Here is a 17,371-nt window from a genome sequence, read left to right as displayed (position 1 = left end):
GGGCGGCGCAGCGGGCCGGGGCCGCCGCGCTCGGCATGGGCCCGGCCGGGCTCCGCCGTGCTGAGCGGTGAGGGGGCGCGGGGGCGGCGCGCTGGGAGGGGGGCGGCGGCGCTGCTGCTGCTGCTGCTGCTGCTGCTGCTGCTGCTGCTGCTGTGCCCCGCTGCGGCGGGCCCGTCCCCCCGCGGCTGCCGTGCGCGGGGCTCGCCGGGGGGCGGCGGCGGCGCCCCGCCGTGTGCCCGGGCCTGCCCGGCGCCCTCCGTGTGGCGGCGGGGGCGGCGGTGCCGGGAGCCGTTATTCCTGCAGCTCCGAGGAGCCGAAAGGGAAATTTAGTCATAATCCTCGGGGGATTAGAGAGAGCGGGTAAAAGCCGAGTGGCGATGAGTGACAGGCTTAAACCCCGAGCCGTCGGGCTGTGAATCACTCCGGGTTTATTTAAAAACCGACTTCAAAGTTTTGCTGGTTTCTGTCCTCCTGCGGGGAAGTTGGCGATCGTTTAATCTCTCGCTCTCTAGCTCTCCTCGCTGAAGCGTGGTGGCGGCTTGCTGCACGGCGGACGTGCCCGCTCCCAGCGCCTCCTGCGAGCGCCGGCGAGGCGGTGCCGGCGGCAGCCCCGCGGCACGGAGCACCTGTAGCAGCGCGGCCCGGCGCCTGCTGAGCTCGGCGTGGGGCGGGGGGCAACGGCAGCCCTCCCGCGAAGCTGATCCCTCACCCGGGCTGATCGCGCGTGGCCCCGGTTGGTCCTGGAAACTAGCTGCTCAGCTCTGCTGCAGTACCTGGCTGGCCCTCCGGTGCTTCTGGACTCGCAGGCTGACCCGGGTAAGTCACTGCGAGTGTACTGATGTATTTGGGTCAGCTTCTATATAAAACTCAATTGGCTTGAGGGTAGGGTTAAGCCAAGCATGTGCTGTTGTACTCTGGGTCACTTGGCTTTAACTCCTCCAAGTAGCAAAATCAGCTTGCAGACGGTGTGAGGAGGGGACCGCGCTGATAGCACCGCTGGTGTCTGGCTGGGGCTAGCAAGTGCGTCCGTGGGCAGCGTGCCCGTGTTCGAAGGAAACGTGCCTGTGAACTGTGCACGGGGCGAGCTGGAACTGTTCTGTGCTGGTGCTGTGTAGCGATGTGAAGGGACCTGGCAACTGGACCTACTCTTGTTCTATGTGTTAAGGTGAACCAGAGCAGGTCTCCGTTTTTAAGTTGAATTTAATAAGAGTTAGATGTATACTGCCATGTTGATGGCTAAAAAGGCATATAGCATCACTCCCTATGGCAGGGAGAAGGATGTTTCTTGGAGAGTGACATGGGGGAGGAATGAGACTGTTTCCTTCAAGAAAGACTGCTGCTGCAGGTTGCTAAATTTCAATTAGCATTTAGTATGTGGTAGTGCAAAGGAACAATCATGCTGCTTTGGCAAGAAAATCCACTTATAAGTATGACATGAAAATGTGAAGGTGTTGGGCATGATGCTTATTTTGCCACATAGATGGAGGACAGGGCTAACTTCCCACAGCTTCAAGAGGAGACTGCTGCATGCTGTTCCTTTTTCCTCTTCCCCTTTCAGCCAGAGAAACTGTCCCTTTTTGTCTTGTAAAGAACATGTTGAGTGTTGTCGTCTGAATGTTTGTGTTGCCTGTCTTTTGATTATATCAACAGGACTCCAGGCATCTCTGCAAGGTGTAAAAAGGGGAGGCCAGACTCCACAAGTGTGCTGCCTTAAAACTCTTCATACTCTTCCACTCCCCACACCATAGACATTTCTTAGGTGTAAGATGGAATAGGAAGATCAAATCTTTTTGCCTGAGAAGACTTATGTCTACTTCTAAAGAGATACTAAAAGCTTCTGCCTGTACTGTTTCAGTACAGAAGATTTGAGAACAAGTTCTTGACTCATGTGAAAGAGCCTTAATAAATATCCTACTGCTTTGTACCATCTTGCTATTATATGTGCAAAGCGTCAGCTACTGTGCCAACATCTGCCTAAGTGAAAGGTGTTTAAGGCAGAGAAAACACCACACACACTTCCTTCACCTTGTAAGGGGGGAGGGAAGAGGGCAATGCCTGGAGGGCCTCCCTTTTGTAACTGCAAATACCAGCTCGGCTGGGTGCTGCAGCTCTGCTATGACATGTGAAAGCTAGCAGAACTTGAACTCCAAAACTCTGGTATTTTCAGTAGTGCTCTGTTTCCCCCTGCCCCCCCCCCCCCCCCCCCCCAACAAAACCAAAAACCTACCACTGCTGCTCTGTTCTCTTCCAGCTGAAGAGAAGCCACTACGGGTGGGAGAAGTTACTGAAGTCACTAGATGCTGAGTTTCACCATCCAACATGCAGTGCTGATGTAGAAAGAGTTGAATGACTTCATACTAGGCTGACTGAGAAGCAAGGGTGAGGGGGCTTTGGTTCAGGCTTTTATATATATTGTACATTTATATATAAACCCAACTTCTTATTTCCAGCCAAATGGCTGTACTCTGTTAAGTATGTCCCTTCTACAAATAATAATGGAATAAAAGTTAAACATATGGAAAATCCCTCAGGTATCTAGTGAATGATTCTAAATAAAATGGAAACATGCAGTTAATATTACTGCCTCTATTCCCCTTGCTGTATGTGTAGTGATGTGTACATAGTATTTCTCGTGGGAGTCCGCACTCTCTTCAGGCTCAGCTAATATGTAACAGTAGCTCTGCATGCTGCATTTACATCACTTCTCATTAAAAAACTCAACTTTTTTCTGAAATGCTACCAAAGTTACAGCAGGCAAATCTATACGCAGCCAAGGGTTCATATACTTCCAATTTGCAGTAAGCCTGCCCTCCTTCTCCCAGTATCCTGCCAGCTGGTGTATATCAGGCTTGTAACTAACTCGTTGCCTTCCAGGGTTCGGTTAGTCTGTGGATTGCTGTATGGATTGTAGCAAGAGGGGAACGTAAGCCAGCTGGACTCTGCAGGGAGTTTCAGACTGTTGACTCTCTGTGCAGTTGGCATTGCAGTTAGAGTATTACTACTGGATGCTTCATGAAATGTGGTAGCTGCCGCTGTTCTATGTATTCACGTGTGCAATACTTCCAAACACTTCCAATGTCTAATTGCAATATTAAAATGATTAGCTGGATATGTTGCTTCAATGCATTAGCTGCTTTAGCCTCTCTGAGTTTTTTAAACTGAACTGGGCTTGGCCAGCTGAGGTCATGGTCTTCCCCAGCTTTCCCAATTAATGGTTATAGGTCTTCCTCTTGCTGTCGATTGATGGTTATAAGTGATCAAGCTGCAGTTTAGTGTGTCACTGCTCTTCAGCTGAACTGCATTTGCTAATACGTGCTTTTAGCCGGATGCAAATACAAAGTAGAGGAGATAGCCTGAGCCACTGTGGAGGTTGGAGTGGTGTGATGGCAAGTTGAGGAGCAGACACATTCTGTAGATGTGTAGCTTCCTTCTGCCTTTCTTTACAATGTGGTTGAACACATCTATTTGTAATTTGAGTGGAGTACATGAAATAATTTTAAAAACATGTCTGTCTTTGTAGTTCTAAAGCTCTAGAGGGATGCATGTGGTTAGCTAACATGGCTTAGCTGGCTAGTGGTAAAACCTGAAATCTTATCGTTACTAATCATGTATGTATATCTATGTGCACAGAACAGCTACTTTTCACTGCCTTTTCTTTTTTTCAGATGTTCTAGCTGGAGTTCCTCCTGCTTTGAGGAGCAGAATGACTCTCTCACAGTCCTCTTCTGAGAAGAGGGCATAACAGGTCAGCCACTACACTTTCTCCAAGGTATAAATGGTTTTTAGGGCATGTTTGAGTTAGCAGCTATCTGTCTTCCACAGTTCCTGTGGCTGCAATAGTCTCTGGCCCTTTTTCTCTAACTTCCCTCAGCTAGGGAAGTAGGGAGCAATAAAGCTTTGGAAAATCTGGTATTGCAGCTCTCAATTAGAAGGCAAACTCATAACTGGTAGCAAGATCACAGCAAAATATGTTTGACTAGGCTTGTCTTGCTATATTTGCACTTACGCGGCGGGTTCCCGCACAGCCTAGGTATCGCGGTTACATAATCATATTACAGCGTTGCGTTACAAGGTGCCCTGTGCTTCTCTTGGCTCGAGTATCTGTTACATGATAGCAGCCTGGGCTTCCTGGGTGCTTGCTTGCCCCTGCTCTGTTCGCTTCAGTTGGAGCTGGATGCTCCACTGATGCGTTCTCTTCTCCGTTTTCTTGTTCTGTGTGGACTGGCTTTTAGTACCAATGAGACTCTCTGAGATCCAGCAAGGCCTGACCATCTGATTGTGAGACTCGTCTACAAACATCCCCCATTCTCAGGTACCAAACTTTTTAAAGCTTTTTTTCCCCTTTCCCTTGCTTAATGCTTAGATTTTCCTGTATAGTAGCATTTTGCAGCAGTCTTCCTGGAGGAAAATGTCTCACTGGTTTTGTCTTTTATGTTTCAGCTCCAGTTTTTGGCTTAAAATGTCAGGGATAAGTTGTCTTTTGCTCTGTTGAGTTCAGTGCTACACTGCACCGTGTCGCCCAAGGCTGTGTCTGCTTTGCAGTGGAATTTGAGTGGGGTGGAATCAGCAGCCCAGTCTTTTCTGCTTCTGATGTTTGTAGATGGTATTAATAGGGGCAGCATCTTAAAGGACTTACAGAAAGCAACTTAAGAACATCTTGGATGTTTTACATACTTCCTTCAGATGCTGATTACTGGTGCATGCTTGAGGGTTAAAACCCCAGCAAAAGCATCTGAGGGAGGAATCCTGATGAGAACAGTGAGAGGTGGCTAGGAGAAATGAAATGCTGAGAACTGAATTGTTACCATTACATGCAGTTATTTTCCTAGTTCAGCTGGAAGCAGTGGGCATCCAGTCAGTGGGATGTGATTGCTAGCTAAGCGTCAGGCATGTTCTCTAAGCATGCTGTTTCCCTTTTCTTTCTTTTAGTGGGGTTAAAACAGCTGGATGCTACTGTGTGCCCAAAAGCATTTAAAATGCTAACATACAGGAAGCCAAGGCTTAGCACTGGAAACTGTTGCAACATAAATGATTTTGCATGATGATATCAAACATAATGCAGAAAAGAAGAGAAAAAAAATCACCTTTTAAGTTTGCAAGCCCTCTAAGAGAGGCTTCCTTCTCCAGGGTACAGCCAGTTGATTCTGAGTTTATATCTCTGTTTTGTGCTTTATTATCATGAGTTTTGTTTAAGCTCTAAGTGGAATTCACTGCAGTGTTGGGAAGCAGCAAAGGACAGTATTGTTTACTGGACACAGCACTGGGATTGCAGGCTGTGTTTCATTCTGTCCCTGCTACTGACTTGCTGAGTGACACAGGGCAAGATATTTTCCCTAATATGTCTCCTCCTCTCTATCTGAAAAATACTTAAGGCTTCTAGTAAGGTCTATAGGTGAAAAGTGCTAGGACATGTTACAGTAGTTATGTTCTGGATGAAGAGTCTAAAATCTGCTGTTTTCCTTCTGTTACAGGTGTGTAGTAAAAATGGTGCAAAAGTATCAGTCCCCTGTTCGAGTCTACAAATATCCTTTTGAGCTCGTCATGGCAGTGAGTAACACTCAGCACTTCTACTTGTCCCGCAGCTAAGGACTGCAACCTCTGTCTTACTTGACATAAGGCAGTGGGAGGTGGGGAACTGAAGTTTGGGCTAGTATGTCTTTATGGCAGTCTTATGGGTACACTGTGGGAACAGAGGTTTAACTCTTGTTATCTTTCATCCTTTATTCAATTCTTTGTGAAAAATCAGAACAAACCTCTAAATATTTTAATTGTCAGTTTAATTACTACAGGAGGAAAAAAAAACCCTTCTATAACATGTAAGAGTAATATCACAAAGGAGGAAAAAATGTAACATTTGGGTGAATGGGGTTAGACAGTTTATGGTCAGACACTGTCTTTGCAGTGTCATGAAATACATTTGGTCTAGAATCTCTTGATCTGAGCAAAAATGATTAAAAACTAGTAATGAGATAGCTTCAGCCTGAATATTTTTGGAGACTCAATTTTTCTCATCCCAATCAGTATGGTAGGATATCTGTATCTAGAACTCAATTCTAAATCACACTGAGCTTTTTGGTTTTGTTAAAAATGAGAAATTTTGAAAAAAAAAATCTTCCATATTGTTCTTTCCCATTCACCCCATGATTGAAATGTTGGGAAATCTCTTTCTAAATTTTGTAATTTCCAGAAGAGGCTTCAGGCCTGTGATTGCAACTCTTTTGCTGGTGCTGTGAAAAGTTAATGTGGCTATGGTAAATTCCTTAGACAGGTACAGTTGAAGGGCACACGTGGTATTCTGGGCTTTGCCATTGTCTTCCAAGGTGTGTGCCAAATATTCTTCTGAAGGGCTTGCTTCCTGTATTTCAAGGGCAGCACTGAGCATTTGGGCACATGCCTTGGAGGCTTGCATACGGATTCTTGCAAGGCTTTGTTTTGTAACCTCTGCTGAGCATTTCCGTCAACTCTAGGATTCCCTGAGGCTTGGTACTAGAGACTTTCTTAGTCTGCTGCTTTTTCCATTGTCTTCCTTCCTTGCTGAACATGAACAACAATTTTCTTTGGTCTGTTAGGGATCAAGAATGAAGATGAAAAGCTATAGCTTACAGATAGTTGAAATCATCCCCATGAGTGGAAGGGAGAGTGTGACTTGCGCTTTGTGTCTCTCTTGACAACACTACCTATTTTGGGTTCCTGGGAAATCAGTGCCATAAGATTTGTTTATCCAAAACAATCTTCAGTCTTTTATTTCAGTAGCTAAAATGGGATGAGAGACTCTTTGGGCTGAAGTGTGTGTGCCCCAAAGGCAGCAGCACTTCCTTAGCTAAAAGCGGTTGCCATTCACCTTAGTTCTTTCTGATTATCAGAATAAACACTTTCTTCTCAATGCTTGGGTTTTTCCCCCTATTTTCACTTTGTTCCCTGTTTCCAGCCTCGTCTGAGTTTGCAGTGGTTGTTTAACAGCTAAGCCAGTGGCTTGCTGTAGATATGGATGCAGCCTAAGGTTGCACCTGACCTGCTCGTGGTAGTGAAACTTTGCTGGCTATGTTCTTTGCTGTCTTAGTGTAGCCTTAGAATAAGACAGTAATGCTTGTTATGAAGATATCAGTAGACTTTGCTGTATACGTACCTCTCCACATTTCTGCTGTCTGTATTAGTAGGATAACCCTGACACCAGATGCCCAGCAATAGATTGGCTGCTAATAAAGGAGGGTGGGTTGCCTCTAGACAAATCCTTTGTAAGCTTGTTAGCAGAATACCTAAAGGCCAGGGTTTGATGGGTTTATTTTTCAAGTGGTTTAATTTTATTTGATTTCAGTTTATTTGCTTTCAATTTTGGCTTTTCAACATGATAGAACTCGTAATTCCTTGGAATTTCAAGGCTGGGATTGTAAATGCCATCTTTTTGGTGTAGAGCAAACTTGAACTCCTAATATCTTAGCAAAAGTATTAGTTCTCCTTGTTATGTAGATTGTTACTTGTCCAAGGTCACCCAGAAGACTGCATGGTGGAGTAAGGAACTGAATATAGGCCCCTTGGTCCCACTCTACTGTCCCATGAAAACAGTGTGTTCACAGCAGGATTTGTTTTATTATGAATACTAATGTCGTAAATACTCAGAAGGCAGTAGTGCTCCAATCTAGTGGCAGTTCATGCAGGCTGAGTTGAACGCAGGCTTCTTTATTGTATTTGGTATGTTTAGATGGAGTCTTCCATTTGTGTGGAGGCAGTGCAAATTTCTCAGAGCTGTCAAGTACTGCTGTCAGTTGCTGGAAGTTTCACATGGAGCGTAGGCGTGCAGTGAGGCTGTTTTGCTCTTGAGCACATGGTATTGCTGTTAATCTGCTTCAACATAAATCTGACAGCAGCTTCCTTGGTACTGGGAGCCTTGTATTCAGCTACTTTCATCTTTTCCCCTCAAATGCTTTGTGCAAACCTTTGGAGTGCCACGATTTCATACCCTGGTTATGGGAGGAACCCAAAGGTTGTGTGGATGACCTCAAGAAACCTCCTCATTTTACCGGTCCCTATGTCCCCTTCAGCATGATATTCCTGTGCTTGATTCCTCATCTGTATGATCAGGAGGGTCATCATATTTTCTGCGGTCTGTTCAGGCTGTGTGTCAGGAGGTGTGTGTTAGAAAAAGTATTTTCCCCCAGTACCTCTGGTGTTTGGGTCCCACTGTAGTAAATAGTGTATGTATCTCATTCAGTTATGAGGGTCTGAGAAATAGGATCACCATAGACAAATGAGCCAAGCAATCCACTGCATCCTGACCTTATTAAAGCACATAGTGTTTCCCATGCCTTTCATTCAGCCCTACCATCAGGAACATGATTTATTTTATGGGCTTCTCAAAAGTGCATGTTTGTGTGCAGCTCATCCATTAGACAGCACGGGACTGTGCTTAACAGATGAGCCAGTGCTTTTACTGGTAGTATGTTTTTTATAGTGGGTCTCTGCATAATTGTCTATGAATTTACACTCTGCTTATTACTAATACTTCTGCAGCTCACGTTCTGACTTTCGCAGGCAGTAAATTTGACATATCTTCCCAGTCTTTCATAACACACATCACTTCTTGGTCTCTTTGCTAGTCTTGTGTATCTGAGGAAGTAAAAAGGAATCAACTTAGCAAGTCTCTTTTGGCCATTTAGGAGTTTGGAATTTTTTCTCTTCTTCTGTTTTTTTTTTTTTTTTTTTTAAACAAAAGATGATCCTTACACACCTGTCCAAATTCACAGTGGTCATTTTCACATGCTTTGTTCCTAATCTGCATTCCCACTAAAGGATTGCAAATATGATCTTCAAATTACAACCAGTGCCTGACATCTTTATCCCATATACTTGAAAAGAACCTTGACTTTTGTTATGCCTTAACTTCTCATGTTTTTCCTTTCCTTTTGATTTCTTTTTTGTTTCTCCTTTTAATTGGAGCTGTTCTCAAACAGGTTCTCCAGCCAAGTTCATGCCTCCCAGGATCTGATCTTATGTTCTCTTCAATTAGATCAGCAAGTTTAAGATTGCACACCTCTCCTGATTTTACTTTAGAGCCAAGTAATCCCCAAATGCAAACACACTTTTTTTATATAGTATTCGTGCTGCAGTTTTAAAGCTAAAGTTTTATATAAAAAATGTTATAAAGAGGGACAAATCCGGAAGGAGGATATTTCTGCCAAATTGCTCGTGAGCGATAACGTGTTCTGAATGATGCAAATGCAAATTTTTGTGAGCCCTCTCTGACATAGGGAGATAAGGCATTTGATTTGGGTGAGCAAGTCCAAAATGCGTAGTCATATAGGAAACAGAGCTAAGCTTGCGTTTTTGATATCATTTGTTGCCAATGAATTATTAGGTCAGATAAAATAGTTTTATACTGTGACTCAGATTTGGGAGTTTTGTTCCCATTAATTTTAGTAGTGCTCGCAGCCCTTTACACTTGCAATTGACGTTATTTGCCATTTTGACATACTTTATAGTGTACCCCAATTTTTCTTAGGATGCTTCTTAATACTACAGAATCTGAAACACCCCCCTTAAGGACTCTCACATCGTCTTCTGTCCTTGGTGTGCCGTTTGTACTACTGCAGTAGTATCGTAAATGAGGAACTCCATGGCTGCACTTCTGTCAGTTTTAAGTGTGCTGAGAGGACCAAGCAATGCACTTCATGTTCAGCTGTTATTACTACTAATGGAAACTTCTGGATTCTGCTGAGTGTGAGTGGTCTTTCTGCACAGGATGGTGCCAAGGGAGGAATAGTATAGGATTCAGATCCTGAAAAGGAAACATTGCACTTGTGGATTTTATGCCTTTAACCAAAATGTATACAGAGACAGCAGTAGCATATGTTTCTCGCTCCACTGGTTAAGTGGTACTGTTCAGCCCAAGGTGCTTCTGCTATGGTCTCCAGCAAAGTTGCGTGCAATGTTAGTTTGGGATGGGGTGTTGTTCTGTGAGCATGTCTGTGGCTTGCAGCCTTCCCATCTCTCAGACGTCCCTCAGAATGTCTAATAGATCTGCTAGATGGTAGCTCATGATTCACCCATCTGTGTTGGTCTGGAAGTGGAAACTTGGTTGTAAAAGGTCCTGACTTGCCACCTGTCCTTCCAAACAGCTCTATGACTCTCTTCTAGCTTTGGTAGCAATTAACTGTTCTTTGCATTTAATTGATCTAAAGTTCTTGATTTTTCAGGTAAGATAAAGTAGCAAATTAATGGAACCAGAGAGAGTGTACGCTTCTGTTTCTTTTCAATGTGGCTTGAATGTCGTGGTCACTAACAAGCTGGGTGGCAAGTTTAGTTCAGACTATGACATTGCAGTTTTATCCAGACTCAGAAACTACTTCACATGGAACCAGTAGTAGAAAATATTCCTCTCCATCATCTTAACTTGCATCCTGTATCCCAGAATCATAGCCCATCAAAAGCAATACTCTGTGGTCTCTGTGTGAGACGTTTGTATTTTGTTGGGTTTTGGGGGAGCATTTTCCTCATGTGCCCAACCCTGCTGAAGCAGTCTTGCTGATATTCACTGGATTTGTCAAGCATCCTTGCCCTTGCCCCAAAATAATCAACCAGCACACCAGCCTTGATTACACTGGCTATTTGCAAATTGGCAAAGCTGGTTTGAAGTCAATGAAGCTTTGCTTGTTCACACCCATTGAGGATCTGGCCCACGGTACATGCAACAGTTAAACATCCAGTACAATTAAAATCAAAATTCATCTTCTTATTTCACTCTCTTGCCTGTGCTCTTTTGTGCCAAAAGTGATGGGGGCTTGCATATGCAGTCAGGTTGAAAGCAGCTTCTTGCTATGCTAGCTGTCAGGATTAGCTGTAGGAGGAATAACTCTGAACACTGAAGTACAGGTCCTGACAATTAGAACTTCTTTCTGTTTATCTTTTCAAAATGATTTTTATTTACGCCTTTTCAGCATCAGCATGTATCATGTTACAGATGTTAGATTTTTTAAGTAGTTTTATTTGATGACTGCTTCCTTTCACATCTAGCACATTGATAGTATAAAGAGACTGTTTAAATTCTGATGTATTGTGCATACTCTGCTCTCTAATGCTGTGGTGTCTTAGAGGATTCAGTGTTTCACTGATTGATGTAATGACTGATTGGCAGTAGAGCCTTTGAACCCTTTTGTGCCAGATAATATAGACACCACAGTAAGCCTAGTTCAAACAGCTTGCAGTATGCATCAGTAACAGGCAAAATGGTGGGTGAAAGGAGTATAATGCACAAGCAGAATGATGCTTAGCAAGGATCATCTTAGTTCTGTGGGTTTGTTTAGAATGACAAGTTCAATATGCATGTTCATAGCACATCCAGGTATCAAGACTGCTGTCTTGCTACATAAGATTTACAGATTGGCTGTTTAGGTCAACTACAGTTCAATATTTTACAGTGCTTACAGCATGGATGTATCACAATGTGTATTTTGGAGTTTCTACATGCTTAATAGTAATTACGGACTGGAATATCTCAGTGTGAAATTACAAGCTATTGTCGTCATTCTAAGTAATATCCCAGACTGACTTTTATATAAAGAAAAGTGGAGTCTTAGCTAAAATATTTGATGCTGGTTCATAGCCTATGCTTTCAAGTTTGGGCCCTGGTAAAAAGGAGCACCCTTGCTGCAGGGAGACCAGAGCAGTTTTTGGCAGCTGGAATCCCTCTGAAGCAGTAACGATGGTGCGGCTGTGCAGAGTAGCTGCAGGGATTGCAGTGGAGCTCTGAGAGCAGCATCTGTGGGAATGCCAGAGAGGAGGTGCCTGCAGTGGCCTGCTACCCACAGTGTCTTTGGATTTCTGCAAATGGCATGCAGCAGTGTTTGGCAGCGCGTGGGCCTGCATGCCCAGTGGTGGCTTGGCTCCTTTAGAGCTGCTATGATGTACATAATGACACAGTTTTCAGATCCTGTCTGAAATCATATTTCGGATTGAGAGAGAACTTAGATGCAGGGGGAATATCTTTTTAAGTAGTTATTCTTTGGTGTTCAATCCCTGTCAGACATAGTATACATGAAAGAGAATTGTCTACTCGCTTCAGCAGGATTGTTAGATACATATAACTTGCCTCCTGAGTTCAGACAAATGATCTTTGGATTTGGATGCTGTCTTCAACCATGGTCTGTACCAGGTATTTTAAAGGAAGGCAGCTTCCTTTGTCTCCTCTCTTTCTGCTATTTTTTGAAAATAATATTTGTTGTGACTATCAGAAGTTACTGGGTTAACACTTTATACACTCACAGAAGATCTAGTGTTGACTCAAGACATGCTGCTTCTGTGTGACTTGATGGTTTGAGACCACACTGTCAAGGTGCAGTATAAACATCACAAGGTCTTACTGCTGAGAAACATTTGGCAACAAAAGTCTGAAAGTAATGATCCCCATGTTAGCTGGGAAGATTCTTTACAGCTGTACTCACTCGTTCAGTCCTGCCACCTCCCCCTCCCAATATTAAGCAGAATGAGAGTGAGCATCAGTCAGGCTGAGCAAATAGCTGACATTTCTCTTGAGCTTATGGTGTGGGATATTTCCCCTCCAGTGGGAAGAAAGTGCTTGGCGAATGCTGTGGTAACTTATCAGAGCTACTGGGAGCGAATAGAAGAACTGGTTATTCATTCCGGGTTCTGGCGAACACCTGCTGGCAACATTTGTACACCCTGGCCTGCCTAGTGCATGTTGTGGGCATCATGCAAATCTCTTCTTTTATAGTTTCGCATTGCCAGTTCTAAGACTTTATTTGCTTGGAAAGAATGTTTAGGAAAGGTTGGTGCTGGCACAATGTGTAGATTTGGAGATAAGATTTACAGCAATTCTGTCATTCAAGGAGTCTGTGTAGGGTATTCCCAGTTTTCTTTAATCATCTTTTCCAGCCACAAAATGGAGGCTTATTGCATTAAAGTAGGATGAGTATCTCAAGCTTAACCTGATCAGTGCCGTCTAGTGCTAGAACCGAAGAGCTCCAAAGCTGTCATTCAGTGGCTCTCCAGCACAGGGCAAGGAGACACAGTGTAGCCTCAGGTGTCACTAATACCTTGTATTTCAGTAGAGCCTAAAAAAAACCCTTCTCTGTTCTACAGAATGTATGAATGCAGAAGATAGACCATGATCAATAGTCTATTATCTAAAAGAGGTGGGAAAATTTAAAACTAGTAGCAATTGTTAAATCTCAGCCAGCGTGCAGGTGGGTTTTGGGGTTTGTTTGGTTTTTGTTTTGTTTTTTAATTTTGAGGCACAGTGGCCTGTCCAGCAGCTTCTGGCAATGACAGATTGTCCTGCCAACCACTGGGGACTACTTTGCGAGTCAGCCTTTTTGATTTGGGGTGATTCATTGGGCAGTATGTGTTTGACATAATGCTTGTTGTGTTTTGCTCTTCAAGGTTGTCGTCACCTGAGATGTCTGCTTCGATGCCTGCTTCGTTCAGTGCATCTGTCTCTCCCCACACTGGGGTATCCAAATATGTGCAACTGATTAGCAATAATTCCTGGGTAAGGCATCGCTTCCCTGAGTGTCTGTAAGGGCCAGTGCCTTCTGTGCTGTTTGTGACTTGAACTGCTCCCTAAGTTTCTCCTGTCTAGTAAGCAAAGGAGAACGCTGTAGCAGAATAGCTTGAGTAGGATATTATTTTTTCTCGGGCAGGAGATCAGACGTGTTGGTGATTTCCTGAGTGAGCTGTATGCAGCTGCAGTGCATGTCCTGGTTTTAGTAGGTTTGCTGTGTCACTCAGTTGTGCTTGTATTGTAATAACCAGCTGGTGCTCTCTGAATTGTTTCTTTCACTGAATCTGAAGAAATGAGGCAGATTATTGGCTGTAGTTCAGGGAGAGACAACACTAGGTCAATGTTTATACCGAGGGTTCTGAGGTCCAGTGGGCTTCTCACTGGCAGATCTTTTTCCCAGCAAAGGTATTTTTCTCAAGCCCCAAAGAATTTTGCTATTCTGCAGTTGCTTTGTATCTCCTTAAAAAGGTGTTACCTTTCCCCTGACTTCAGTGCATTTTTATACCCCAAATATCTGTTTGATCCCTCCCCCCTCCCAACTGTTCCATGTGTATTTTGTTTTGTGCCGTCTGTGGGTAGCAAGAAAGAGGTATCTGTTCTAGCCATTATGAAGGAAATGGATTATTGCATCCAGTGAATACATATGCATACCCTGTGGTTCCCTTCAGCACTTAGTCTAAGTAGTGGAAGGGACTGCTAGATGAAATGGTTGCTTCTTGGAAGGCTGCATTCTGAAAACACTTGAATCTAGGGAGATATTTATGTATTTTAAGAGCTGGTCAAAATCCATGCACTTCTACCTAGCAATGACAAGGAGTCTCATCTTGCTTCTTAGTCATCTGTTTTCAAAGGGATGATGATCTTGGCATCTTTAGCTTAAAATTTGGTATTATCTCCTCCTCTTTCTCCTTTCACCTGAACACAGATGTACATGTTCTTCCTTTATCCTGGCAAATTGCACATGGCTGTAACATGACCTTGAGGAATCTTGTTAATTAATACAAATTTAAACTCTGTGTTTAGTCATGAAAGTTTAAAGTGTCTTAGCTCCTAGCCCAAGGGTGAAGTCTTCTACTTGTAAACTATTCATATAATATTAACCATGGCAGTCTCTGTCTACATCAGGTGAATAATAGCTTAGTTCCTTCATGTGTTCTGTATAATATCATTTTCCACTGTAACTGAGCTTCTACATGCTTGAAGATCCCCCTTGAGTTCAGCTTAGCATAGAGGAGTCAGTCCATACTTTTTTTCCATTTCTGTGCTCTTGCCTGCAACTGAAACAGCAGATCTCCATGCTGCCATCTCTAAGGATCTCCACCAATACTTAAAGAAAAAAAAAAAAAAAAAGAGAGAGAGGGGGAAAAAAAGCAAGTCCATGCAGCCACTTCAGAGCACCATTTATCAAGGAGAAGGTGAATATTTTCCTGCTAGCTGCTGTTTTAAAAAGCTTGGTATGTTTTTGTGGACAGCAGTATTTAGCACGCAAGCTCTTTTTGTTGAATCTGCTAAAGGATCTGCATGCTGATAGGGAAGATCCAAACCAGTTGCCTTTTTGCTGTATATTAGTGGGAAGCTTGAAGAGCCTGTCTTAGGAAGATGACTGGCAGGATGAGAAAGCCAGAACTGCTGCCCTGGGAGTCAGTATGCAACCTGTGCTGACTACTTGTGTTTTCCACTTCAGTTTTCTTTCATGAACAAAGAGGATAACATTTCCTCCAGGATATTATGATATGAAACAAGATAATCTAACTTGAGAGCTATGTCTTGCTGGAGCACATTGGAGCCTCTCAGGACTTAGCAGGCAGTGGGCTGGAATAAACTGCCAGGAGTCTGTATATTTGCAGGAAAGTTCAGTTTTCGAGGTGTTTTGTTTCATGCAGTAATTCAGTACTTGGACTTCCTTGTTGTTTTGAATTCCTAAGGCCTCTGTTGTGTAAATGATTTCAAGGTCACTTGCCAGAAAGGTTGTTGAAACCCACAGAGAAGAAACAGGAGTAGCTGCCACAAAGATCTAAATCTCTGGCCATGTGCTGTAGTTCTCTGGATCATATATGAAGCGAGAATGTTATAGCCATTATCAATCTACTGGAGAATAATTAAATTGGAGAGGGGAGCAGGAACACTCTTGCACTTTTGGTACGCGTAACACCTAGGTACTACGAAGATGAAGAACTCAAGGGAGGACCTCTGCGCTTTGGAGCAAGGTGGATAAGCAGGCATGAGGTGGACAGTGTAGAGCAGCGTAATCTTCACTTTTTCTCTGTGGTTGTGAGGCTTTGGAATGTCATATTTTTTGTTTTTGACACTCATATGCTTGTATAACATGTTCTCTTTTGGCATCCAGTTGACCTTCAGGGCAATCTGTTGTCACAGAGGCATTTTTTTAAACTGTGTGTATTTGATCAGCAATTTAGGATACTTTTAAGTGCGGCTTCCTTGTGTTGCCCTCAGAGGCTCTGTTCTTGCAACAAAAAACAATTAAGGCGATTTTGGCTATCATGGTGTCGGTCCCATAATCTCGTTGGCCAGCATAGGTAAAACTGCCCTCTACAGACACATTTCGCAGCAGGTTGCTGGCCAAACCTTGTTATTGCCTGGCAAAACCTCAGTCAAATCTCTTTCCTGTACCAATTTTATAGTCAGCCGTATCACAGCTGATTAATTGTGGCTCAGTGTAGTTAATCATCTGTCAGCTCCTGTGTTGCTCGTCCATCTTGGACTGAGATGTAGAGGTCATCTTGTGAGCAGTCTGAAATACCCTGTCTGTACTGCCTCTAATCATGCTTATGTAATAAAGCTGATGTTCCCCTTCCCCAGCACCCCGTGCAGTGGCAGTCACCTTACTGCTCTCTGGCCACGTGGGTCCCCTCAGCACGCATGCTAAGGTGCTTTAGAATAGCTGTGCGGGTCACACCAGTGTGCATGCTTGTATGAAGATGCCACTAGCCTTTGCACAGATTTCCCCCCTTGTCTTCCCTTCAGTATAAAATGAAGTTTTGGCACTATTGAAACCGATGCTCTGAGTGTCTGAGTTTTTCCTGTATGATTTAAATTTTAAAAGTGAAACATTGTTTCATACTAGAAATTTTCATTTGTTTTCTACTCTTAGAATTTATTTTTTACACTTTAAATGCACCAAAGAATGAAAGTTGATTATAATTCCAAGCAAAATAGCTAGAAGAGCTCAAACAATCCCAAATTCCTCTGTCTTCACTGAGCTCTATTGTGAATTTAGAACTTAATAATGTGTAATTTCAATCTGAGGAAGATTACCGTAAAGTTTTAAATGACGGTTGTATGTTGGTCAGATGATATGTGCAGTCCAATATGAAAAACACTTGCTCTGGCTTTTGCAACAATATTTTTGTGTCAAATCTAGGACAAAAAGCTTGAAAGCTTCTTTAGAAAGTCACTTGTGGGCCTGAGTCAACCGGCTCTCGTGAAACAGTTGTATTAGGGGTGAAGAGATCTCTTAAAAAGCACATTACTATGAACCTTTAAGAAAAGAATTATTGTAAACTGGGCTGTTGAAACAGTTTGCTTGCTTAATCAGGTGAATGCAGTGCCCTGGGTTGCCTAGACAGCTCCTGCAAAAGCTCTTCCTTTGCTTGGGGATTTTCTTCAGTCTGATCTGACATGAAGTCAGTACTGAAGACTATGCTGGAAAAGGCAGCCCAAGCCTGGGATTCACTGTGAAGTGTTGGCTTGTTTGGGTTGGAGGATCTGCCGGTGAGCAAAGTGTTAGCTAGTTTTGCCTGTGAATGTTAATCCCAGCAGGGTTTATAAAAAGGGGAGGGAGTGGCCTCACCAAACCATTCTTTTTTCTTTTTTTTTCTACATTTGATTCTGTTCAAG

At 43.4% G+C, this 17,371-nt stretch overlaps 1 protein-coding gene across 3 annotated transcripts in view; it reads left to right on the top strand.

Moving 5' to 3' along the window:
• The first annotated feature begins 376 nt into the window (after positions 1-376).
• Positions 377-17,371, top strand: part of SEC14L5 (SEC14 like lipid binding 5) — a 42,289-nt gene continuing 25,294 nt past the window's right edge. The window contains exons 1-5 of one of the 3 annotated variants that reach the window (XM_026096359.2): positions 377-816; positions 2,252-2,379; positions 3,666-3,745; positions 4,233-4,312; positions 5,472-5,547. In XM_026096359.2, the coding sequence (XP_025952144.2) occupies positions 5,485-5,547 (63 nt within the window). In that variant the 5' untranslated portion in view covers positions 377-816; positions 2,252-2,379; positions 3,666-3,745; positions 4,233-4,312; positions 5,472-5,484. Of the gene's footprint in view, positions 817-2,251; positions 2,380-3,665; positions 3,770-4,232; positions 4,313-5,471; positions 5,548-17,371 lie in introns of all 3 variants that reach the window. The other 2 variants (XM_064520454.1, XM_026096358.2) reach the window with 2 other exon arrangements.

Source organism: Dromaius novaehollandiae, chromosome 14 (assembly GCF_036370855.1).
Source record: "Dromaius novaehollandiae isolate bDroNov1 chromosome 14, bDroNov1.hap1, whole genome shotgun sequence".
NCBI lineage: Eukaryota > Metazoa > Chordata > Aves > Casuariiformes > Dromaiidae > Dromaius > Dromaius novaehollandiae.
This window is presented reverse-complemented; position numbering and strand designations above follow the sequence as displayed.